The 25,978-nt window shown below is 37.9% G+C and overlaps 2 protein-coding genes across 2 annotated transcripts; both read left to right on the top strand.

The window, feature by feature from the left end:
- The first annotated feature begins 288 nt into the window (after positions 1-288).
- On the top strand, positions 289-1,119 carry LOC128111434 (olfactory receptor Olfr180-like). The gene has a single exon (XM_052739708.1). It carries the CDS (start codon positions 289-291, stop codon positions 1,117-1,119), a length of 831 nt encoding a protein of 276 aa, XP_052595668.1.
- Positions 1,120-22,255: 21,136 nt separating this feature from the next.
- Positions 22,256-23,182, top strand: LOC128111529 (olfactory receptor 5K3-like). Its single transcript, XM_052739776.1, has one exon. The coding sequence runs from the start codon at positions 22,256-22,258 to the stop codon at positions 23,180-23,182; it is 927 nt and encodes a 308-aa protein (XP_052595736.1).
- The last annotated feature ends 2,796 nt before the right edge of the window (positions 23,183-25,978 follow it).

Raw genomic sequence — 25,978 nt, 5'->3', positions numbered from 1 at the left:
TATCCCTGTGCTTTATCCAACCTTGGTCTCAACAATTCTCGCTCATATAAACCATCCTCTTTCTTGCTAATTGGACTCCCAGAGCTCCACCAGGGGCCTAGCCATGGATCTGTGCATCCAGATCCCTCAGTCGTTGGATGGGGTTTCTAGCACGACAATTAGGGTGTTTGGCCATCCCATCACCAGAGTAGGTCAGTTTGGGCTGTCTCTCATTATTATTATTTGGAAAATGATGAGCACACACTTGCAATCTTATGCCTTTCTCACTTGTCAACAGAGTAGCTGAAGATGACTGAGAACAACTACTCCTTGACAACAGAGTTCATCCTGGTGGGATTCTCAGATCATCCAGACCTGAAGATCCTTCTATTCCTGGTGTTCTTTGCCATCTATCTGGTGACCATGGTGGGGAATCTCGGACTGGTGGCCTTGATCTACATGGAACGCCGTCTTCACATACCCATGTACATCTTTCTAGGCAACTTGGCTCTCATGGATTCCTGCTGCTCCTGTGCCATCACTCCCAAGATGCTAGAGAATTTCTTTTCTGTGGACAGAAGGATTTCTCTCTATGAATGCATGGCACAGTTCTATTTTCTCTGTCTGGCTGAAACTGCAGACTGCTTCCTTCTGGCAGCAATGGCCTATGATCGTTATGTGGCCATATGCAACCCACTACAGTACCACACCATGATGTCCAAGAAGCTCTGCCTTCAGATGACCACAGGAGCCTACATAGGAGGAAACCTGCATTCCATGATTCACATAGGATTCTTGTTCAGGTTAACTTTCTGTAGATCTCATGTGATCAAACACTTTTTTTGTGATGTTCTTCCATTATATAGACTCTCGTGTGGTGACCCCTATCTCAATGAATTGATGATTCTCATCTTTTCGGGATTAGTTAATGTCTTTTCCATTACTATAGTCCTGATATCTTATTTCTGTATCCTTTTTACTATATTCACTATGAAGTCCAAGGAGGGAAGAAGCAAGGCCTTATCTACTTGTGCTTCTCACTTTCTGTCTGTGTCAATTTTCTACGGTTCTCTTCTCTACATGTATATTCGACCAAGTTCATTTAATAAAGGAGATGAAGATATACCTGTTGCTGAGTGACGAGCACTCAGCACGTAGCCCTGTGTACAACCACTTTGCAAATCAATATGGCACTTTCTTAGAAAATTGGGAATCAATATCTCCCAAGACCTAGCTGTATCACTCTTGGGCATATATCCAAGGAATTCTCAATCATACCACAAGGGCACTTGCTCACCTATGTTCATACAAGCATTGTTTGTAATAGCCAGAACCTGGAAACAACCTAGATGCCCTTCAACTGAAGAATGGATAAATAAAATGTGGTACAAATACAAAATGGAATACTACTCAGCAGAGAAAAACAATGACATCATGAGGTTTGCAGGCAAATGGATAGATCTAGAAAAAATCATCCTGAGTGAGGTAACCAAGACTCAGAAAGAGAAACATGGATATGAACTCACTCATAGGAGAATACTAGATGTAAAACGAAGATGACTAGACTCCTACTCACAACTACAGGGAGGCTACCTAGAAAACAGGACACTAAGAAAGACACAGGGATTGCCCAATGAGAGAGAAATGGATGACATCTACATGAACAACCTGGACATGAGTGGGGGTAATGAAGGGCAAGTGTCGAGGGAAAGTGAGCTTAGGGGAGTGGGAGATCCCAGCTGGATCAAGAACAGAGAGGGAGAACAAGGAAAAAGAAACCATGATAAATGCAGACCCCATGGGAATAGGAAGAAGCAAAGTGCTAGAGAGGGCCACAGAAATCCACAAAGATACCTCCACAATGGCAATGGTCGAGAGAAAGCACTAACTGACCTACTCTGGTGATAGGATGGCCAAACACCCTAATTGTCATGCTAGAAACCTCATTCAATGACTGATCCATGACCAGGCCCCAGGTGGAGCGCCAGGAGTCCAATTGGTGAGAGAGAGGAGTGTTTGTATGAGCGAGAATTGTTGAGACCAAGATTGGAAAAAGCACAGGGACAATTAGCCAAACAAATGGAAACACATGAACCATAAACCAATAGCTGAGGAGAACCCAACGGGATCAGGCCCTCTGGATAAGTGAGACAGTTGATTAGCTGGATCTGTTTGGGAGGCATCCAGGCACTGGGACCAGGAACTGTCCTCGGTGCATGTGCTGGCCGTTTGGAACCTGCGGCTTATACAGGGACACTTGGCTCAGCCTGGGAGAAGGGGACTGGACTTGCCTAGACTGAATATACCAGGTTGAACTCAATCCCCAGGGGAGTCTTTGCCCTGGAGGAGATGGGAATGGGGGGTGGGGTGGGGGAAAGAAGAGGGGAGAACAAGGGAATCCGTGGCTGATATGTAAAAATAAATTAAATTATAAAATTAAAAAAAAAGAATAACAACTGACTTCTCAATGGAGACTCTAAGAGCCAAAAGGTACTGGACAGATTTTATGCAGATACTAGAGATTATGGATGCCAACCCAGACTATTATACCCAGCAAAACTCTCAATCAACAGACAGAGTAAACAAAATATTCCATGATAAAAACAGATTTAAACAATATCTCTCCACAAATCCAGCCCTATAGAAAGCACTTGAAGGAAAATTCCAACCTGAGGAAGTTAGATACACCCATGAAAACACAGGCAATAGATAGTCCCATACCAACAAATACCAAAGAAGGGAAACATACAACACTACCACCAAAAAATAACAGGAATTAACAATAACTCGTCATTAATATCCATCAATATCAATGGTCTCAATTCACCTATAAAAAGACACAGGCTAACAGAATGGATACAAAAACAAGATCAATCCATTTGCTGCATGCAAGAAACACACCTCAACTTCAAAGACAGACACCACCTCAGAATAAAAGGCTGGGAAAAGACATTACAATCAAATGGATTTAAGAAGCAAGCTTGTGTAGCTATCCTAATATCTAATAAAATAGACTTCAAACTAAAATCAGTTGAAAGAGATCAGGAAGGACACTACATATTTATCACAGGGAAAATACGACAAGATGAAGTCTCAATTATGAATATTTATGCCCCAAATACGAGGGCACTGACATTCATAAAAGAAACATTACTAAAGCTTAAATTGCACATCAAAACCCATATACTAGTAGTGGGAGACTTCAACACCCCACTCTCACCAATGGACAGGTCTGCCAGACAGAAACTTAACAGAGAACTAAGGGAACTAACAGACATTATGACTCAAACAGACTTAATAGATATCTACAGAACATTCCACCCTAACACAAAAGAATATAGCTTCTTTTCAGCACCCCATGGAACTTTCTCCAAAATCGACCACATGCTTGGTCACAAAGCAAATCTCAACAGATACAAAAAAAAAAAAATTGAAATAACCTCCTGTGTCTTATCAGACCACCATGGCTTAAAGTTAGACTTCAACAATAACAAAAATTATAGAAAGCATACAATCTCATGGAAACTGAATAATGCCCAATTGAATCACCAATGGGTCAAGGAAGAAATAAAAAGAAATTAAAGATTTCCTAGAAGTCAATGAAAATGAATGTACAACATCCCCAAACTTATGGGACACCATGAGACCAGTGCTAAGAGGAAAATTCATAGCTGTAAATGCCCACATAAAGAAGTTGGAGAAATCTAACACTAGTGACTTAACAACACAACTGAAAACTCTAGAACAAGAAGAAACAAACTCACTCAGGAGAAACAGACACCAGGAAATAGTCAAAATGAGGGCTGAAATCAATAAACTAGAAACAAAGAGAACAATACAAAGAATCAATGAAACAAAGAGTTGGTTCTTTGAGAAAATCAACAAGATAGATAAGCAGATAAGACCTTATCCAAATTAACCAAAAAGCAGAGAGAGAGCATCCAAATTAACAAAATCAGAAATAAAGAGGGGGATATAACAACAAGACAGTGAGGAAATCAAGAGAACCATCATGTCATACTTCAAAAACCTGTACTCCACAAAATTGGAAAATCTGAAAGAAATGGACGATTTTCTGGATAGGTACCCCATACCTAAGTTAAATCAAGACCAGATAAACTATTTAATTTTTTTTTAATTTTTTTTTTTTTTTTTTTTTTTTTTTTTTGGTTTTTCGAGACAGGGTTTCTCTGTGTAGTTTCCGCCTCTCTGGAACTCACTTGGTAGCCCAGGCCGGCCTCAAACTCACAGAGATCTGCCTGGCTCTGCCTCCCGAGTGCTGGGATTAAAGGTGTGCGCCACCACTGCCCGGCTCAGATAAACTATTTAAATAGACCAATAACACCTAAGGAAATAGAAATGGTCGTTAAAAGTCTCCCAACCAAAAAAAGGCCAGGACCAGATGGTTTCAGCAAAGAATTCTACCAGATTTTCAAAGAGCTAATACCAATACTATTCAAATTGTTCCACACCATAGAAACAGAAGGAACATTACCAAATTCTTTTTTATAAGGCTACAGTTACACTGATACTCAAACCACACAAAGATCCAACAAAGAAAGAGCACTACCGACTAATCTCCCTCATGAAAATTGATGCAAAAATTCAATAAAATACTGGCTAACCAAATCCAGGAACACATCAAAACAATTATCCATCAAGACCAAGTAGGCTTCATCCCAGGGATGCAAGGATGGTTCATTATATGAAAATCTGTCAATGTAATAAACCAATAAACTGAAAGGAAAAACCACACGATCATCTCATTAGATGCTGAAAAAGAATTTGACAAAATCCAACACCCCTTCATGATAAAGGTCTTGGAGAGATCAGGAATACAAAGAACATACCTAAACATAATAAAGGCAATTTAGAGCAAACTGACAGCCAACATCAAATTAAATGGAGAGAAACTCAAAGTGATTCCACTAAAATCAGGAACAAGACAAGGCTGTCCACTCTCCCCATACTTATTCAATATAGTACTTGAAGTTCTAGCTAGAGCAATAAGACAACAAATGAAGATCAAGGGGATACACATTGGAAAGGAAGAATTCAAACTTTCCTTATTTGCAGATGATATGATAGTATACATAAGTGACCCCAAAAATTCTATCAGGGAATTCCTACAGCTAATAAACTCCTTCAGTAAAGTGGAAGGATACAAGATTAACTCAAAAAAATCAGTTGCTCTCCTATATACAAATGAAAAAGGGGCTGAGAAAGAATTCAGAGAAGCATCACCCTTTACAGTAGCCACAAATAATATAAAATACCTTGGGGTAACTCTAACTAAGCAAGTGAAAGACCTTTATGATTAGAACTTTAAGTCTCTGAAGAAAGAAATTGAAGAAGATATCAGAAAATGGAAAGATCTCCCATGGTCATGGATAGGTAGAATCAACACAGTAAAAATGGCAATCTTACCAAAAGCAATATACAGATTCAATGCAATCCCCATCAAAATCCCAACACAATTCTTCACAGACTTGGAAAGAACAATACTTAAATTTATATGGAAAAACAAAAAACCTAGGATAGCTAAAAGAATCCTGTATAATAAAGCAACATCTGGAGGCATAATGATCCCTAATCTCAAGCTCTACTATAGAACTATAGTAATAAAAACAGCTTGGTACTGGCATAGAAACTGACATGTGGACCAATGGAATCAAATTGAAGAACCTGACATTAATCCACACACCTATGAACATATGGTTTTTGACAAAGAAGACAAAACTGTACCATAGAAAAATGAAAGCATCTTCAACAAATGGTATGGCCAACAAATGTTGACATAACTGGATGTCAACATGCAGAAGATTGCAAATAGATCCATATCTGTCACCATGCACAAAACTCAAGTCCAAGTGGATCAAAGACCTCAACATAAATCTACCTACACTGAACTTGATAGAAGAGAAAGTAGGAAGTAGTCTGGAACGAATTGGCAAAGGAGACCACTTCCTGAATATAACACCAGTACCACAGGCACTGAGAGAAACAATTAATAAAAAGGACCTCCTGAAACTGAGAAGCTTTTGTAGAGCAAAGGACATGGTCAATAACACCAAACAACAGCCTACAGAATGGGAAAAGATCTGCACCAACCCCACATCTGACAAAGGGCTGATCTCCAAAATATATAAAGAACTCAAAAAGCTAGACATCAAAATACTGGACAATCCAATTAAGAAATGGGCTACCGAGGTTGACAGAGAATTCTCCTCAAATGGCTGAAAGACATTTAAGGAATTGCTCAACATCCCTAGTCATCAGGGAAATGCAAATCAAAACAACTCTGAGATACCATCTTACACCTGTTAGAAAGGCTAAGATCAAAAACACTGAAGACAACTCATGTTGGAGAGGATGTGGAGCAAGGGGAACACTCTTCCACTGTTGGTGGGAATGGAAACTTGTACAGCCACTCTGGAAATCAGTATGGTGGTTTCTCAGAAAATTGGGAATAAGTCTTCCTCAAGACCCAGTTATACCACTCTTGAGCATATACCCAAAGAATGGTCAATCTTACCACAAGAACACATGCTCAACTATGTTCATATCAGCATTATTCATAATAGCAAGAACCTGGAAAAAAACTAGATGCCCCTCAACTGAAGAAAGGATAAAGAAAATATGGTACATATACACAATGGAGTACTACTCAGCATTAAAAAGCAATGATATCATGAAATGTGCAGGCAAATGGATGGATCTAGAAAACATCATCTTGAGTGAGGTAACCCAGACTCAGAAGGACAAACATAGTGTGTACTCACTCATAAGTGGATACTAAATGAGAGGGAAGAGATGGCCAAACCCACAACTCCAGAGAGGCTAGCTAACAGGAAAAGACGCTTGGAGGGACACATGGATGACCCTAGAAGGAGAAGTGGATGAGATCTACATGAAAAGACTGGGTGTTGGGGGGTGGCTGAGGGCGTGGAGTGGGGAATGAGAACATAGGGAAATGGGAGGGTCAAGAAAAAACAGAAACAGAGTGAGAGGTCAGGGAGGAAGACACCATGATAGATGAGGACATCAGGGGAATAGGAAGAGGCAGGGTGCTGGGGAGGCTCTTAGGAATCCAAAAGGGTGACCCCACCTTGATCTGCTGGCAGTGGTCCAGAGGGTGCCTGGACTGGTCTATTCTGGTGACCAACTGTGGGAGCCCATTCTCGGGTTCCTCGTGGGTTTACCCAGCAGGTCCGCATAGAGGATGATTAGACCACGGGCCTAAGTGCAGGTGTCTGAGATGGTCTGCACTTGGCTGTGCTGGGGGAGGAGGTCTTTTGCTCCACCCCTTGGTGTCTCTATAAAAACCCTGGGGCAGAGACAGTCGGGGCCCGTTGGAATAGGTTCCAGGCCCTCTCGAGGCTATCCTTTATTTTCTATCTGTTTCTCTCCACAATATTCTCCACAATAAATCCTTCTATCTAATATTTCCTGCTGCTCGCACTCAAGAAAACTCTGGGGAACTGTGGGGGTGGTTGGGTAAACGGCCCACAACCAACCTAGCAATTAACCTAACTGTCATCATAGAGCCTTTGTCCAGTGACACATGGAGGCAGAAACAGAGATCCAGGCAGGCACCAAGCTGAGTTCCGGGAATCCAAATGATGAGAGAGAAGAGAGATACTGCAGGTGAGGGACGTCGAGATCATGATTGGAGGATGTGTAGAGATGACGGACCACACTAGTGGAAGCCCATGACTGTAGACTGGTGGCTGTGGAGCCTCTATGGGACTAGACTAGACTCTCTGGACATGGAAGATGGTTGTTTGGCTCAAACTGTTTGGGGTCCCCCAGCATCACGATTGGGATCTGTCCCTGGTCTATGGGCAGGCTTCTGGGAATCGGGTGCCCATGGTAGGACACCTTGCACAGTCTTGGTGCAGTGGGAAGGGGCTTGGACCTGCCTAGGCTCAGTGAGCTGGGCTCTGCTGACTCCCCATGGAAGACCTGTGTAGATGTAACCAACAGTCTTATTAAATAAGAAACACAGAGCCGATTCAGAGAAGAAAGCCAAGAGGTCAGAGCTAAGAGCCTCACCCTTCCTGATTCAGGGATCCTCTTCAGCCAAGAGAGCTCTCCTCTCCGAAAGGGACCTACTTCCTGTGTGTATGTCTTTATATACTCTAGCTGTTCTGCCTTCTCATTGGTTGTAAACCCAAACATGTGACTGCCTCATCACTGCCTGTATGTACCACCCTCCAGGTCCTTAAAGGCGTGCGCCACCACCACCGCCATGCACTTGCTATGGCTCTAATAGCTCTGACCCCCAGGCAACTTTATTTCTTAACATACAATTAAAATCACATTTCAGTACAAGTAAAATACCACCACAAACCTGGATTTGGGGGATGTGGGGATGCATGGTGGTTGGGGAAAGAGGAGTGGTGGGTGGGAGGAGAGAGGAGGGGGTTCTGCGGATAGCATGAGGATTGAGTAGAAAATTTCTTAATAAAGAAAAATAAAATAAAATAAAGAAATGGAAAAAATATGAAAGAGAAAAATTACTAAAAACATATACATAACATATAATTTACCATTTTAGGCTATGCAACTGTGTAGTTCCACAGCGTTAGGTGCATTTACTTTGTGCAACTAACACCATTACTCATCTGAAGAATTATTCCATCTTCTCAAACAGAAAATGGATGTTCATTAAACCAAATCTCTCTGGTCCCAGTTCCCTACACAATCACCACTTTAGAGTCTCTTTCTCTGGATGTGTCTACTGAAGGTATCTCACTTAAGGAAAATTACAGAATGTATCCATTTTCTCTGCCTTCCTTCACATAGCATTGAAATTTACTTATGGTGTAACAGGTCAATAATACATTCCTTGATAATAATAGCTAATATTCCATTTATGTATACACATATTATATCCATTCATCTGCTCATGCACATCTAGATTCTTGCCACCTTTTGGATACTGCTGCTTTCAATATTGTAGCAATAATAGTCTTTTGAACATTATCCTTAGCTACTACAAATACAGCCATTGAATTTGTTTGAAAATGATGATATAATTTATAATTTTCACTCCCCTCCTCTCTTCCACATACAATCCCCCATAGTCATGCCCAGCTCTGTAACAGACCACCTGATGTGGTCTCTCACTCTTTTCCCTCATTGCCAGGGGACTAAGTAGATCCTGGTGGAACACCCTACTTTGCTCCCTCCTGGTGACCCTGTGACTCTTGATCCCCTTCTAACACATTCCCATTCCTAACTATCAGCTCCCAATATCTACAAATATATTTTACCCCAATCCTCCAGTGGTCACACCTAGCAAGATCCCAGAAGAAAACCCAAACTGAGTGATATCTGAAAATGAAAAATTTAGGAACTCAGTCATGAACTTCCAGGGCAAGTCTCACCAACAGAATGCAGAGTACAAGAGAAGCAAGAGAGAATCTCAGGAATTGAAGAACATTAGAAATGGATATCTCAAAGAAAATGTTAAATCTTAAAAACTCTGGCACAAAAGATCCAGGTGGTAATGCACAGCCACCACACTCTCCTAAGAACTAGAGAGGGCAACCGAAACCACAGAACAAAATACCCACTCAGGAGAAAAGACAATATGTAATCACCTTGAATTAAAATATTACCAAATCCATATATATATATATAAATTATAGCCAGGACAATGTGTCTCCAGTAGAACCCAGCAACCCTACCACAGCAGGCTCTGTATATTGCAATAGAGCTGAAGCAAAAGAGAAAAACCTTAAAATAGTCTTTATGAATAGGATAGAGATGCTCCAAAAGGAAATTAATAAATATCTTTAAAAGTCTATGAAAACACAAATAGTAGAAGGAAATTAACAAACTATTCAAGGCCTAAAAATGAAAATAGAATCAATACAGAAAACCAAAACTGAGAGAAATCTGGAAATGAAATACTTAGGAACTCAAACAGGAACCTCAGCGGCAACACCAACAGAATACAAGACAAGGAAGAGAGAAACTCAGGCACTGAAGACACAACACAAGAAATGGACACATCATTCAAAGAAAATGTTAAATTTAAAAATCTAAACTAAAGAAGGAGATACCTATCAAGGTACAAGAGTATACAGAGCACCAAATAGACTGGACTGGAAAAGAAAGTCCCCTCAGCACATAATAATCAAAACACTATACGCAGAACGAAGAAAGAATATTAAAAGCTGCAAGGAGAAAGGCCAAGTATCATATAAAGGCAGACCTATTCAAATAACACCAGACTTCTCAATGGAGACTCTAAAACTCAGAAGGTCTTAGAAAGATGTTCTGCAGACACTAAGAGACCAACTGTACTGGCTGATTTTGTGTGTCAATTTGACACAAGCTAGAGTTATCAGAGAGGAAGGAGCATTACTTGAAAAAATGCTTCCATGAGATCCAGCTGTAAGGCATTTTCTCAGTTAGTGTTCAATCTCAGCCTATGGTGAGTGGTGCATCCTTGGGCTGGTGGTCCTGGCTTCTGTAAGAAATCAGGCTGAGCAAGCCAGGGGAAGCAAGTGAGAACACAGCATACTCCATGGCCTCTGCATCAGTCCCTGCCTCCAGGATCCTGCCTTACTTGATTTACAGTCCAAAATTCCTCAAGTGATGAACAGCAATGTGAAAATGTAAGCCAAAACAATCCTTTCCTCCCCAACTTGATTTTGGTTACAGTTTTTCATCACAGCAATAGTACCCTAACTATTTCCATGGTATAGACTACTATAAGTCTATAACCAAGGTATAGATATTATGTTCAGCCAAACTTTCAATCACAATAGATGGAGAAAAAAGGACATTCCATGACAAAAACAAAATAAATCAATATCTATCTAAATATCCAGCCCTACAGAAGGCACTAGATGGAGAACTCCAACCTAAAGAAGTTAAGCACACCCAAGAAAACACAGGAATAAATATTATTAGACCAGCAAATCAGAAGAGGAGAAACACACACAACAACAAATAACAAATAACAGGAATCAGCAAACACAGCTCATTGATATCTTTCAACACCAATGGTCTCAATTCCATGATAAAAAGATGTAGACTAACAGAACATTAGCAAAAACAGAATCCAATAAACACACCTTAACATCAGGGAGATACATCACCTCAGGGTAAAAGGATGGAAATAGATATTCATAGCAAATGGACCTGAGAAGCAAGCTGGTTTAGCAAGTTTATTGTGACACAAAATAGAATTCAAACTAAAACAGTCAGAAGAGATGGAGAAGGACATACACACATACTCAGCAAAGGAAAATTCCACCAAGAGGAAGTTGCAACTCTTAACATCTATGCACCAAAAACAAGGGAACCCAGGTTCATTTAAAAAAAAACTACTACATCTTAAATTGCACAGTGATAATGGGCAACTTCAATACCCCATTCTCAGCAATATGCAAGTCATCCAAACAAAAACCAAACAAAGAATTGCAGGACATAATAGATATTATAAAGTAAAATGAATCTAATACTTATTTACAGAACATTTCATGCAAACACAAAAAAATATACCTTCTTAACAGCTCATGTACCTTCTCCAAAATTGACCATATCCTTTAACACAAAGCAAATCTCAACAAATACAAGAAAACTGAAATAACATCCTGCATCCTATCAGACCTCCACAATTAAAGCTGTATATCAGCAACAACAGAAAGCTTACAAAAACATGGAAAATAACAACTCATTATTGAAAGAAAAATAGGTCAAGGTGGAAATTAAGCAAAAAATTAAAGATTTTCTAGTATTGGATGAAAATGAATACATCGCATAGCCAAACTTCAGGAACACAATGAAGGTGGTTCTAAGAGGTAAGTTCATAGAATGAGTGAGGACATTAAAAGAAAATGGAGTGATTAAACACTAGCAATTTAAACAGCAAACTTGAAAGCTCAAGGACAAAAAGAAGAAATCATACCCAAAATGAAGAGACAGCAGAAAATGAAATAATCAGACTAAGTGCTGAAATCAATAACACACAAACACACACAGAGATACACACAGAGACACACAGAAGACAAGAATCAATGAAACTAAGAGTCTTTGAAAAAATCAATGAGATCATACACCCTTATCCAAATTAACTAAAAGGCAGATATAGATTATCCAAATGAAGAAAATTAGAGATGAAAGGGGGGACATAACAGACACCAGAGAATAACAGGACATAACAGGAAATTCAGAGAATCATTAGGACATATTTAAAAACCCTGTACTGCACAAATTGTAAAATTTAAAAGAAATTGATAATTTTCTCAATACATATCACTTACGTGAGTAAAATACAGAGGAGGTAAGCAATTTAAATAGACATATAATCCTTGTGAAATAGAAGCAGTAATTAAAATTCTGCCTGGTGGAGGTGGGAAAGTCCAAGGCCAGACAGTTTTAGCACAGAATTCCATCAGGCATTCAAAGAAGAATTATTGCCAAAACTTGTCAAATCCACAAAATAGATACAGAAGGAACATTGCTAAATTCATTTTATGAGGCCAAAGTTACCCTGACAGCCATTCCATATAAAGACCTAACAAAGAACGAGAATTACAGTCCAATATCCCTTATGAACACAGATGCAAAAATTCACAATAAAATATTTGAAAATTGAATCCAAGAACACATCAAAAAGAGTATCCACCATGATCAAGTAGCCTTCATCCCAGAGATTCAGGGATGGTTCAGCATACATAAATTAAAAATGGAATCCACCATATAAACAAATTGAAACACAAAAACCACATGGTGATCTCCTCAGATTCAGAAAAGACCTTTGACAAAATCCAACACTACTTTATGATTAAAGTTCTGGACACCTTGAGATACAAGGGACATAGCTCACCATAATATAGGCAGATTACAAAAAGCCTACAGCCAACATCAACTTAAATGAAGAGAAACTCAAATTCACTCTAAAACTCAATTCCACTAAAATCTGTAATAGACCTATACCTATTCAATATAGTTAGTACTTAAGTCTTAGCTACAGCAATTAGACAACAGAGGGAGATCGAGAATATGCAAATGGGAAAGGAAGAAATCAAAGTATCTTTATTTGCAAATTATATGATAGTATACATAGGTGAGCCTAAAATTCCTATCAGTAAATTTCTACAGCTGATAAAACACTTACAGCATAATAGAGTCCCCACCTGGATCAGGCCTGTGGATAAGTGAGACAGTTGATTAACTTGAATGGTTTGGGAGGCCCCCAGGCAGTGAGACCAGGACCTGTCCTTAGTGCATGAGCTGGCTGTTTGAAACCTAGGGCCTATGCAGGGACACTTTGCTTAGCCTGAGCAAAGGGAGGAGGGGACTGGACCTGCCTCCATTGAATCTAGCAGGCTGAGCTGAATCCCCAGGGGGGAGGCTGGAGGAGGGAAGACAGGGGAATCTGTGGCTAATATGCAAAATTAAATTAAATTATAAAATAAATTTTTAAAAGATGGGAAAAAAAGAAACCAAATAACTCAGTTTAAAAAGTGGGGAGGGTCGGGCAGTGGTGGCGCAGGCCTTTAATCCCAGCACTCGGGAGGCAGAGCCAGGCGGATCTCTTTGAGTTCGAGGCCAGCCTGGGCTACCAAGTGAGTTCCAGGAAAAGCACAAAGCTACACAGAGAAATCCTGTCTCGAAAAACCAAAAAAAAAAAAAAAAAAAAAAAAAAAAAAAAAAAAGTGGGGAGGAATATAGGTCTACACAGAGAATTCTTTTTTTAAACAATGCTGAGAAACACTTAAAGAAATGTTAAACATTGTTAGTCCATCAGGGAAATGCAAATCGAAACTACTTTGATTATCATCTTATACCCATCAGAATGGCTAAGATCAATAAAACAAATGACAGTTTATGCTGGCAAGGATGTGGTATAAGGAGAACACTCACACATTGCTGTTAGGGGTGCAAACTTTTACAGCCACTATAGAAATCAGTGTTGCAGTTCCTCAGGAAGATGGGTATATGCCCAAGAATAGTATAGCTGGATTTTTAAATGCAGAGAGATATTTGATTGTAAAGGCTGCTGAGTTAAAACGATATGTATATTTTAAAGGTATCTTGACTCCAACATTTGGATCTAAGGATACGTTGCTTTGGAAGGGAAGCTCTGCTTTTGTTTCCACAGGAAGCAAGAGGCTATGGATTTGTTCCAGATTAAGCAACATCAGGTTTGATCAGCCAAGACCCTCTGAAAGGTCTCTGATGACCCCAGGGCCCAGATCATCCAACATCCAAAATCAGCTTCAAAGCAACTGGCTCAGAGATACAGCCTCACAGATTATTCACAGACTTGACCATAATTCTTAATTTTCTCAGGATCCCCATATAAATACAGCACCATCTATAGGCAGGAAATAACCTATAAAACTATGCCCACATTCCCAAACAATGGATTATGGATGTTTGTTTTTGTTTAGGTTTTTGGTTAAAAATTGTTATTGGTCATGGTCAATCTCTTTCTAAAAAAAGAAAGGGGGATATGATATAGAAATAAAAGATATAGACATGATAGGTTAAAAGGGTAGATTATTTAATCTACTTTTAAAGAGCAACAACTTGCTTAAAATATTTTGCATTACTATGGATTTTAGTTTATTGATTAAAATTTAAAGTTAATTTTCTTATACTGTATGTATATTTCCACTATTCTTTAAGGTATTATGTTTGTGCAGCTCATTTAAAATTGTAATGTATAATAAAGAAATACAGATTAATTATTAGTCATCCATGATAATCAAACTTATAGTCATATTAATTAAGTTGTCTATGTATACATAGATATATTTCAGATAGATAGGTAATCTTCAAACACTTCACAGACCTACAGAATATGGCACTTAACAATGTTTTAAAACTTAGACTTTCTGGAGAGTGAGACACATCTGCTCCTGGCAGCACCAATTTACTTCAAAGAGAAAGATGGGCATCAAAGACACTCTATATGAAATTCATCTTCTTCTTGGCAAAAGTAGCCATTTGGGCAAGAATCTGTTCTTGCCTGGACTGCTTGACAAAATGTTATATTGACTAGACATGCAGGACCATAGGAAGGTGACCATTGAACTTCTCAAACGAAATGGTCCTTCAGGTTCCTGGTTTGCAGAAGAAGCTGCCTGACATTCTACAGAACACAGAAAAAAGTGACAGAGACTAGACCTATGGGCTGAAGATGGATGCCCAAATGTTAGAGAAGAACTTTGGAGGATTGTCCAGGTAGCCAGCTCTGTCATTCTAGATTTTTGGAAGTTGCTTACAATGTTCTTACTGTTTACTTAGGTAATAGTATATCCTTCTGAGGTCTTTTGAGGATGTTGAAGAATAGATTGTTATAATTACGGTTTACCTTGGTTATGATAAGATATAAGGTAAATATGAAAACTTAGACTTACAAATAGAGGATAAATAAAATATTTTCTTTCAATTTGCCAATTATAAGTGGATTGGATATTGTAACTCTGATTCTTGCTTGATAACTGTTCTATGATATGTCATTTTACTATGTTAAAGTTAAAACCTACCTTTTGTTTAGACAAAAAAGGAGAAGTGATGGGGAAATGTCTTTCTATATGCTGTGAAAATAGGTTGCTCTGATTGGTTGATAAGTAAAGTTGTTTGGCCTATAGCAAAAGCAGCTTCGAGGCAGGTGGGAAATTCAAACAGATAGACAGAGAAAGAAAACAGAGGCAATGAGTCACCAGCCAGACACAGAAGAAGCAAGATGTGAAAGCAGAACTGAGAAAAGGTACCAAGCCACGTGGCTAAACATAGATAAGAATGATGCGTTATTTTGGTGTAAGACTTAGTGAGCAATAAGCCTAAGCTAATGGCCAAAAAGTTATAAATGTGTGTTCATTTGGGTCTGTGTGGCTGCAGGACCATGGGGCCATAGGAGCCAGGTGGGAGATTGAAAACTTCAAATTTCTCTGTAATTCTCTTTCTCTGTTGGGTATCAATCCTGAATGTTTAACATTCTTGGTTTCCCTAGCACTTATCTGAATACAAACACCTTCATGTTCCCAACAAGCACTTAGGCTGATTCTATAACTTGATTATTGTGAATAGTGTCACAATCAATATGGCTGTTCAAATGGTGAATGGAAGACAAAATCATATACTAGTGATAGAAGAAATAATCTTGGAAAGGATCAATGATTAACAAATGGAAAAGTAGACAGAAATAAGCTACACTAATTCTTCCTCTTTGCTCTAGGCAGTGTCTGCAGCACCAAAAACATCCATCCCCTCTCTTAGTACACCTCCTGCATGGTAATTCTATCTAGAGTCAAAGTCCTGAGATATGTTAGCATCACTCCTCTTTATAGAATATTAATACAACCTCTAGTCTCTGAGTTGCTTTGATTGACTACTTGGTTTTCCAACCTATTGCAACTATTTCTTTAAACAGCTAACAAATACAGTTTTTGAGAGTGGATTTCATACAATTACTATGTAAAAAGTAAAGCTTCTAAATACTATTTAAAAAACAGAGTAAACACCCCAAAGATTTGTACCACCAACAATGGAGTTGGTCTTTGCATCTCAGTTAACCTGATCAAGATAAACTTCCAAACATATTTCTAAAGGATTGTCTTACAGGTGATTCTTGATATCATCAACACTGCAATTTAAATTAACCATCACTAAGAGAAAACATGGAAAAATACACAAACCCATGGAAATTAAACAATACATTTTTAATGAAAAACTGGAATACTATAGAAATCCATAAGAAAATAATGTAAAATTCCTAGAGTAGAATAAAAAATAAAACACAACTTTATTAGTTTCTTTCCTCACTGCGCTGAAAAAATATCAAACATGAAATAACCTGCTGAAGATTGGGTTTGCTTTGGCTGGCAGTTGGAGAGGATAAGGCATGGTAGCAAGAGTAGGAACCGGCTGGTTACATTTTTGTCTGTCATCAGGAAGCAAATGGTAAACAAGAAGTGAGTCCAGGTGATAAAAAACCAAGGCCTTCCCATCGTGACTCACTTCCTTCAGCAAAGCTCTTCATCTTAAAGATTACACAACATTCTCAAGCCACAAAGTGGTGGTCAATGTTCAGACACATGAACCTATGGGGGTAGTTCACATGCAAGTCATAATATTCCTTCCTGCTTTCTATAGGCTTCATGGTCATCTCTTGATGCAAAATGTGTTCATTGTAATAGTAAAAAGTCTCCATTGTCTATAATCTCAACACTTTTCATAAGCCTAATATCCAAATTTCTTCTGAGATTCCAGGACCAATATAATTTTTTAATTACTTACTTTCAACATACTGTGACAAAGAATAAATTATTGCAAAAGGGAGAAGTAGGGACAAAGTAGAAAAGATCAAACCAAAGTAGACTGAAACCCAGCAGGCAAACATAAAATTCTTCAGTTCAGTGTCAGGCACCTGAATTATGTGATAGAATCATGTAGGCTTCAGTGGGCTTGATGCTCACTGTTGCTCCAGCTCTACTGCCTGCCGAACACACAGCCTCTGTCTAGGTAAGCTTCATTCCATGTGTGCTGCTTTCTACAGTGGATGTCCCATGATCCTGGAACTTCCAACATCCTCAGGTATAAATTGCTGCTCAGTGCTCATCTTCAAAGTTTCCAAAAATGGCCTCTCAAGGTTCACTGCAGGGACTCTGGCTCTGCAACACATTGTCTGGCCAAAACAACTCTCTGAACCTAATGGAGAAAGACCCTATGCAGTCATAAAATTTGAATCTTTCCTGCTTGCAAATCACCACCATGTGGATGACTCTGTGTATTGTGGTACCATTTCAAGGGTACTCCTGGTTCTCTTGGACCAAAGATGAATAAGCATCTGTGTGCTGGCTTTGAAGAAAGACATGCCTAGACAATTGTTTTAGAGCAGGGATTCTTCAGTGGTATTTTCAGTTTAGGCTCTCTCTCTCTCTCTCTCTCTCTCTCTCTCTCTCTCTCTCTCTCTCTCTCTCTCTCATATATATATATATATGTATATATATATATACATATATATATATATATATATATAACTTTACCCTCAAGGTGTAGCCTTTATTACTACAACAAGTTTAAACACTCTCAATGCCTTTCCCAGTCACATATCAAACTTCACATTCTTCCTGTATTACTGCTCTCTTAATATAGGACTGAATAAGAGTCATGAGCAATAAGTCATTCCACAGCCTCAATATTAGACTCCCTTAAAATTTCCACTAAAAAAGTTATTTTATTGTTTTAAGTCAGTCTCTCATAAGTTCTTAAGACATGAGCAGGATGCAAACAAGTTCTTTCTAGAATGCAGTACGAATGACCTCAGCACAATGCCTAACAGAATGCACTCCCCACATCTGAAACCTCATGAGCTAATATGAAAAAAATGTAAGAGATATAAGAAGTGGAACCGTGTTGTAGAATAACATGGACCTTTCCCTCTTGAACTTGCAGAATCTATCATTACCTATACAAGATCTACAAAAGATTGGGCGGGGGAAAAGGGGTTTATTGGAACCCTCACTTTCCTGAGGATTTGTAAGCAGTAAATACTTGCAAGGGGAGGGAAAGACAATTTCTTCAGTAGTGTGTCCACTGGTAAGGGGACCATGTAAATGTATGCAACCCCTCACAAATGTTCCTGTAAGCAATCCCAGCTCATTGGGTCATCAAAGGGGGAGAAGGCACGAAAGTCAAACAGGTACCAGATTGAAAAGGACATGGATCAGTCAGTGAGATGGTATTGGGGAGCAAATGTGATCAAAATACATCATCTCCTGATTCACACTTCATTGTCGGAAAAATATTTAAAATATTTCCATAATTAGATTAAAATATTTCAAGATATTGGGTGGGAAAATGAAAGTAGTATGGTGGATGCTAATAAGTAATATATTATAATAAAGGAAAATGAAATGAAATTATATGTTCAACTAAGGAAAATAAGCTAAAATAGTAGTACAAAGATGGTTACATGAAAAGATAGTCTTAGTTTAACTCACTGATATGGATTCTGCACTATATTGGTGAATTAATGATTTCACTTTTCTAAAGGAGTATAAGAAAAAAGTTGGAAAAGATATATATAAATGCTAAGAGTAGTTTTTAGGTAACCATCAAAATGTTTTTCAATCTTAATTTTTCTGTTAATACATTCATGCTTTATGTGTTTTCTCTTGTTTTCCTATGAATAATGGAAAATGATGATTTCATAGTAAAAAATTTTCTTTTTGAAAAATGTATATGCCCAATGAACAGTAGATATTGGCATTATTTGTTCTGTCCATAAATTCACATTCACTGTTTTTTTTTTCCAATATCAGATTCAGATAGGAGATTCACATGTACAGACCAGTACTGGCATGCTACATCACCCAAACTTTCCATCCTTCTTTGATAGTCAGGTGGGTTCACTTGTTTGAGGCAGTGTGTTATGCACATGATAAATGATGGACTGCATCATTTCCCAAAATGTGGGTTGGGCATGGCCAATTGGAGCCATTTCATTTCATCTAGATGTGCTTTGATCCCTGGTGCTGGGCAGCAAGAACTGTATGAAGTGATAGTGTGGTTGAATAACAAGGTATATACTGAGTCAGTAAATTCTAGGTACACCTACGCCATTGAAAGTGATACTTTCTAGAAGAACAAAGGTGAGGAATGTGGGCTAAGTAATGAGAGACGGGAAGACAAGAAAATGTGCAGTGACTGGGATACTTTTTTAAATAAGCTATTAATCTTCTTTCCCTTTATTCTGTTCTGTTTAATAAATACAGACAGGTGTAAGTTCAAGGAGTGGATGACTCCACTGACACAGCATCTTCCAGAAACAACAGGATTGGTGCACATGTGAGCTCACAGGGTATTGCATGGCTGCAGGCAGAAGATCTGCACAGGCTCAAACCAGACAAAATCCCCAGACTGAGAAGGGGACGGGAACACCAAGTCCCACTCCTAATCGAGAATCTACTTGTAGTTAATACCTGCTGGGAAGAAAAAAAAAAATCAGTTCTCTCTAATGGAGTACATTTTTACATTACACATACTGTTTGATATTTTATGCATACATTTGTGAAATAAATTATAAAAATCAAGTCAGTTACAGATCTACATTACTATCTTCAAACAAACTTGGCCAAAAAGTCCTTTGCTTTGAGACCCATAACTCACAGGATATTGTTAAGTGCTACCAAGTGGTTTGTAGGGTTTAAGGGATAATATCTCAGGGGAATGGTCTGCAGCACAAGGAAACTCCTTTAGGATTTTTTCAAACCCTTTAACTGTGCTGTGTGGTGGACATAAGTAGCACAGATCTTAGATCATCTCTGAATTTTTTTTCTCTGAAAACAACAAGATACTGACTTAGCCATAAATTCTCAGACCTCCACCATAATGCCAGGGCTTCAACTATGAAAAACTCCTAGGTATTCAAGGTAAGAAAGATATTCTAACACTTTTACTAAAGGTTTTTTTTTTATAATAAAAAGACGTACTTCTTTGAAATTTTATCATTTTTATGCTCTAGATTTCAACCTCTCAATAATAGTCTTAGCTCTTCACATACCTGAATTGTATCTGAAAGAAGAATGAGGCATAGAACAATAATTAATCTGACTTTCCAATAAAAAATCACAAAAATAGTCTATAATAACACAGGCACATACGTTTAAAGTTATTTCTGCTTCACTTAACTAGATGAGTTGTCTTTAATTATTACAACAATGAAATTTCTCAATTCCCTCTTGGTGTATTGGTTAGGGAAAAATAAACCTATTTTGACCATCAAGTTAGAATGAGTAGTCAATAAGTTCGAGTGAAACAGAATCTTAAAGCAAAACAAAATTTATTTTCGGAACTTCTGTGAGAATTTATTTTTCTAAGTATTAAAAATGAAGTTTAATGATAAGTTCATTTTATTTAGCTTATTTGCCAGAAAAAAAAAAAAAAACTATATGTTTCGAGGAAAAGGGAAGAAATTTAAAGGAACATACCTATTTCTTATGAAAGTAGATTTTTCAACTTTCCTTTTAGACTCTTTTTAAGGCAATGATTATATGCACAAAGTAGAGTTCACTCAAGATTATGATAAGAATACAATAACAAGGTCTCCGATCCCAGGATTTGTATCTAGGATTGGAATTACATCTGCTTTCTCCCACTGCCTATTATATTTCATTTCACAGATGTATGTAAAAACTAACCTCTAGAATGTTAATAATTTAGTCAGAAAAAATTCAGGTATATTTTCAAAACTAAAATAGTGAAGATTATGTACCAGATACGGGGGATTTAATTGAACAAGGGTGATATGTGAAATAATACAGAAAATGAAATTACTTAGGTCTATTAAACTAAATTAATCTTTTTGCTAGTGTTGCTTGTGAAAGGTAACTTACCAAAGAAAAAGGAGAAGCAGAAAATATCTGGGAAAAAAAACACAACTTGAATAATGCCATAGGCAGAGTTATTGTTTAAGATAATAAACAAGACTGATAATTTAGGAATATTTATTGCTTCAATCTAAGTTGATTTTATTGCCCCACAGGCCTTAGTCTCTTGTGATATTTTTGCCATCTCTAATATATATTAATTTAACATTGGTTTATTTCTTATTGATGAATATTTTACTATTTACTTATTCTGACACAAATTCTCATGCATTCAGGCTAGACTTCACTTACTACATGGCCAAGAATGACCTTGAACTTCTGATTCCCTACTTCCAGGTCTGAGGTGCTGCAATGACAGGCATACAACATGATGCCTTATTAGTGAGGCATTGAGGGTAAATCCACAGCTTCATGCACAGTAAACACTAATTCTATCAACTGAGCTATATCACACACTTCCATGATCCTTTTTAAAGATTCTTTCCTCTAAAACAACAGAAAATAACACCATTCTCATATTGCATGGTAATTGTTATAAATGTATTTTAAGGAACTCAAAAAATGAACAATGGAATTATTTTACAACAATGGACAAAATCTAGGTACACTAGCATTGCCTGGTATCTTTATACACAAGCAGAAAGATAATCATTTTCTACTTTAAGAACTCACCAGGATAAATAAAGCATTCCTGTAAATTTCAAAAATTGACTCTTTAGGAATACAAAACACAAAAGTACAGGAGCTATATTACAGAGACAGCAAGTGATGTTTGTAGAAGTAATTATTTTCCTGTACAAATTTGTTGTTTTTATTATTATTATTATTATTATTATTATTATTTGGAAAATGAAGAGCACACAGTTGCAATCTTATGCTTTTCTCACTTGTCAACAGAGTAGCTGAAGATGACTGAGAACAACTACTCCTTGACAACAGAGTTCATCCTGGTGGGATTCTCAGATCACCCAGACCTGAAGATCCTTCTATTCCTGGTGTTCTTTGCCATCTACCTGGTCACCATGGTGGGGAATCTCGGACTGGTGGCCTTGATCTACATGGAACGCCGTCTTCACACACCCATGTACATCTTTCTAGGCAATCTGGCTCTCATGGATTCCTGCTGCTCCTGTGCCATCACTCCCAAAATGCTAGAGAATTTCTTTTCTGTGGACAGAAGCATTTCTCTCTATGAATGCATGGCACAGTTCTATTTTCTCTGTCTGGCTGAAACTGCAGACTGCTTCCTTCTGGCAGCAATGGCCTATGATCGTTATGTGGCCATATGCAACCCACTACAGTACCACACCATGATGTCCAAGAAGCTCTGCCTTCAGATGACCACAGGAGCCTACATAGGAGGAAACCTGCATTCCATGATTCACATAGGATTCTTGTTCAGGTTAACTTTCTGTAGATCTCATGTGATCAAACACTTTTTTTGTGATGTTCTTCCATTATATAGACTCTCATGTGCTGACCCCTATATCAATGAATTGATGATACTCATCTTTTCAGGATCAGTTCAAGTCTTTTCCATTACTATAGTCCTGATATCTTATTTCTGTATACTTTTTACTATATTCACAATGAAGTCCAAAGAGGGAAGAAGCAAGGCCTTATCTACTTGTGCTTCTCACTTTCTGTCTGTGTCAATTTTCTACGGTTCTCTTCTCTACATGTATATTCGACCAAATTCATTTAATAAAGGAGATGAAGACATACCTGTTGCTATTTTTTATACTCTAGTAATTCCTTTATTAAACCCTTTTATTTATAGTTTGAGGAATAAGGAAGTAATAAGTGTGATTAAAAGAAGCATGAAGAAGAGATGATTTTGTAACATTTTGAAACAAGTGTCTTCTCCCTCGGAGAATTTATTTTGTATAGATATTACAATTCTACACAACTATTTACAGGGAAAGTAGAAAACGACACAAAGAATAAATGTTAACTTATTTAAATGTTAATTTGATTCAAACATTAGACAGTTTGAATGAATCAAATTATTTTGAATATAAATATTCTGCTAAAATTTACTTCTAATATCTAAGGAACTGGGACCAATTTGAACTGTTAGGATTGTTCATGAATGTGACAGTTTTCAAAATATCCAACAAAATTAAAGGATAAAATTTAGTATACATAAGGTAATCTTCACTGTTATCAAATTCTTGATCCCAAAACATAATCAGCACAAATCTCAGGAAAATCAAGTTCCCCAATATGAATCCTTTTTTCAATAACACCATTGTTGGGCATTAACTTCATATTTGCATGTGATTTTTTTATCTGACTTTAGATATTTAAGATACTATGTATGAACATTCATTTATACAGAGTGTGGTCTCTCAGTAAGAGCATTTCATATTTGGTATGTACAATTTTACTCTCAATCTATGAAGTAGACTATTTGTATTCTGGAGGATTGCTAACATGTAGCTTAAAATGATGCTCTTGATGATAAAATTCCTAAGAAACTTATTTTTATGTGATTCTTTATTTGTTCATCAATATAGCATTCCATTTATTTCACATAATCATTAACAAAAGTTTTCTGCTGTGATCACTGATTTTTTTGTTTCTGTGATTAAGACAACAAAAACTGGCACTGAAAATTGGTTTGTTCATAGCATATGTACAAGACAGTGATATCACGTTCAAGTAATTTGTAAGGTAGGAAATTAGTGGGTTGATATAAACCACAGTATTTAGTTTCAAACAATTTTGCAAATATAAAACAAAATAGCTTCCTGTAAACATCGTGTCTGCCAAACATTATGTGAGGCTTTTCATACATCCAAAGACCAAGTAATTAGTTTTTTTTTTTTTTTGGTGTTTTTCTAGAATAAAAACTTATACTTGGAAATATTGAATAGCTTGTTCAAGCTCATCCCAGCAAGCACAATACATCTGGGATCTGAGTTAATACCATGCTTCCCCCATGTGCTTGTATCTCAGCAAATGGAGGTTATATACCTCTAATATTTAGTTATTACATAGGGTCAGAATTTAACTGTACCTTAAAAGTGAAAAAAGATCATATTTTCAATGAAACAGAAGTTAGAGTAGAGTCTATGTTTGTGGAAATGAGTGTGACAGTGTAGTGGGTAGCCATTCCAGCTTTGACCTGGAAGCTGCAACCCCCATTGAGGCTCCGGTAACAGTCACACCTACAAGGTGGGGCTAAGAGAGGAAGCTGAAGACCTGGGTTCCAGATGCGCGGGCTCTCTTAGTTCCTGGACCCTGGACACTGGAGGTACACAGAGCAGAGTTCTCCAGAAAACACCACCTTACTGTGCCATGCCTTTCCCAGACTCTGTAAACTTTCCATTCACTTGTAAGTTACCCCACAAAATGAACCTCCCTCTTAATGACGTGAAATGGCCTTAATAATTTCACCAATATGACAGTGGGAGACAGATTTGGGAAAACTGGAATAAGGCTAACAAAGGATCAAACACTGGAGAGGTTTGGGACATGGGGTAGAAGTAGATCAGGTTACTGAGATCCTTCAGTGGTGCCCTCTTCTAAATCAATTAGAAGCATCAGTTATGGAGTCTTCCTAGAAACAGGGTAAGATGATTGTATCTCTCAAGGAATTGATCTGCAAGTGGATTTAATTGGAAAGAAATTGGAATGAGACAAACTTTAAGAATTCCCTTATTGGGAGATGAGAGTGGAACTTGACAGCAGTCAAACAAAGGAGAGGAATACCTCCAAGATACATAGCATGTTAGAGAAAAGTAAAGCAAATTTTGCCATTGTAGAACAATGAGATGGAGTCTCTGTCTATTCCTATCTAAGCCTGCCAACATTGTATTCCCAACTCAGTGCCCTGCATATTTGAACACGTAAGTATGTCATTTACTTAGGGCCAATGATCCATGAGGTAATTTCAGAAGTTTCTCTGAAATGGCCTTATTCCATTTTTAAAGAGATTCACAGAAAATTAATCTTAAGGGCTGGACACATGGATCCATGGCTACAAGCACTTTTTGTTCCATCAGTTCAGATTCCAGCCCCCACAGAAAGTGACTCACCAATGCCTATAACTCCAGCTTCAACAAATCTGATGGCCCCTTCTATGTGTGTCTGCACACACATAGACACAGACATACACACATTTTTAAAACTTTTAAAAAGGAATCTTACTTTCTTTGTATGTTGTGGGGTATGAGTGAGAACCTACTACAGCCTATTTCCACTTTGTCATCAAAATTGACAAGGACATAGGCATATTTATGATCTTGAAACTCATGTTCTTGCTTAGTTAGGATAAAATGCAATAGGTTTCCTTAAGACATTTCACATCATACTTTACTGTGGTAGACCCCTGCCACCCAATACAGTTCACTGCATGTCACTCTGGTCCTCATTCCCATTTGTGTTCTGTGGGGACCCACCCTCACCCTTTTTCCCCAGGGTACTCTTGAGAACTGAGGAAAAAGAGATTTATATAGAAATATACAGGGGAGAGAGAGACAGATAGAAACACAGGATAGCCACTGGAGGGCCTGTATCCTTATCCATCAGCCCCTTCTGTCTCTTCTAAAGGGCTATTTAAGGGAATGACAAGGGTTGCAGCCAAAGACCTCCCCCTAGCACAGCCAAGTGCAGACACTTCCAAA

This window comes from Peromyscus californicus, unplaced genomic scaffold (assembly GCF_007827085.1).
Source record: "Peromyscus californicus insignis strain IS unplaced genomic scaffold, ASM782708v3 Scaffold_16__1_contigs__length_79575227, whole genome shotgun sequence".
In the NCBI taxonomy this organism is placed as follows: Eukaryota; Metazoa; Chordata; class Mammalia; order Rodentia; family Cricetidae; genus Peromyscus; species Peromyscus californicus.
This window is presented reverse-complemented; position numbering and strand designations above follow the sequence as displayed.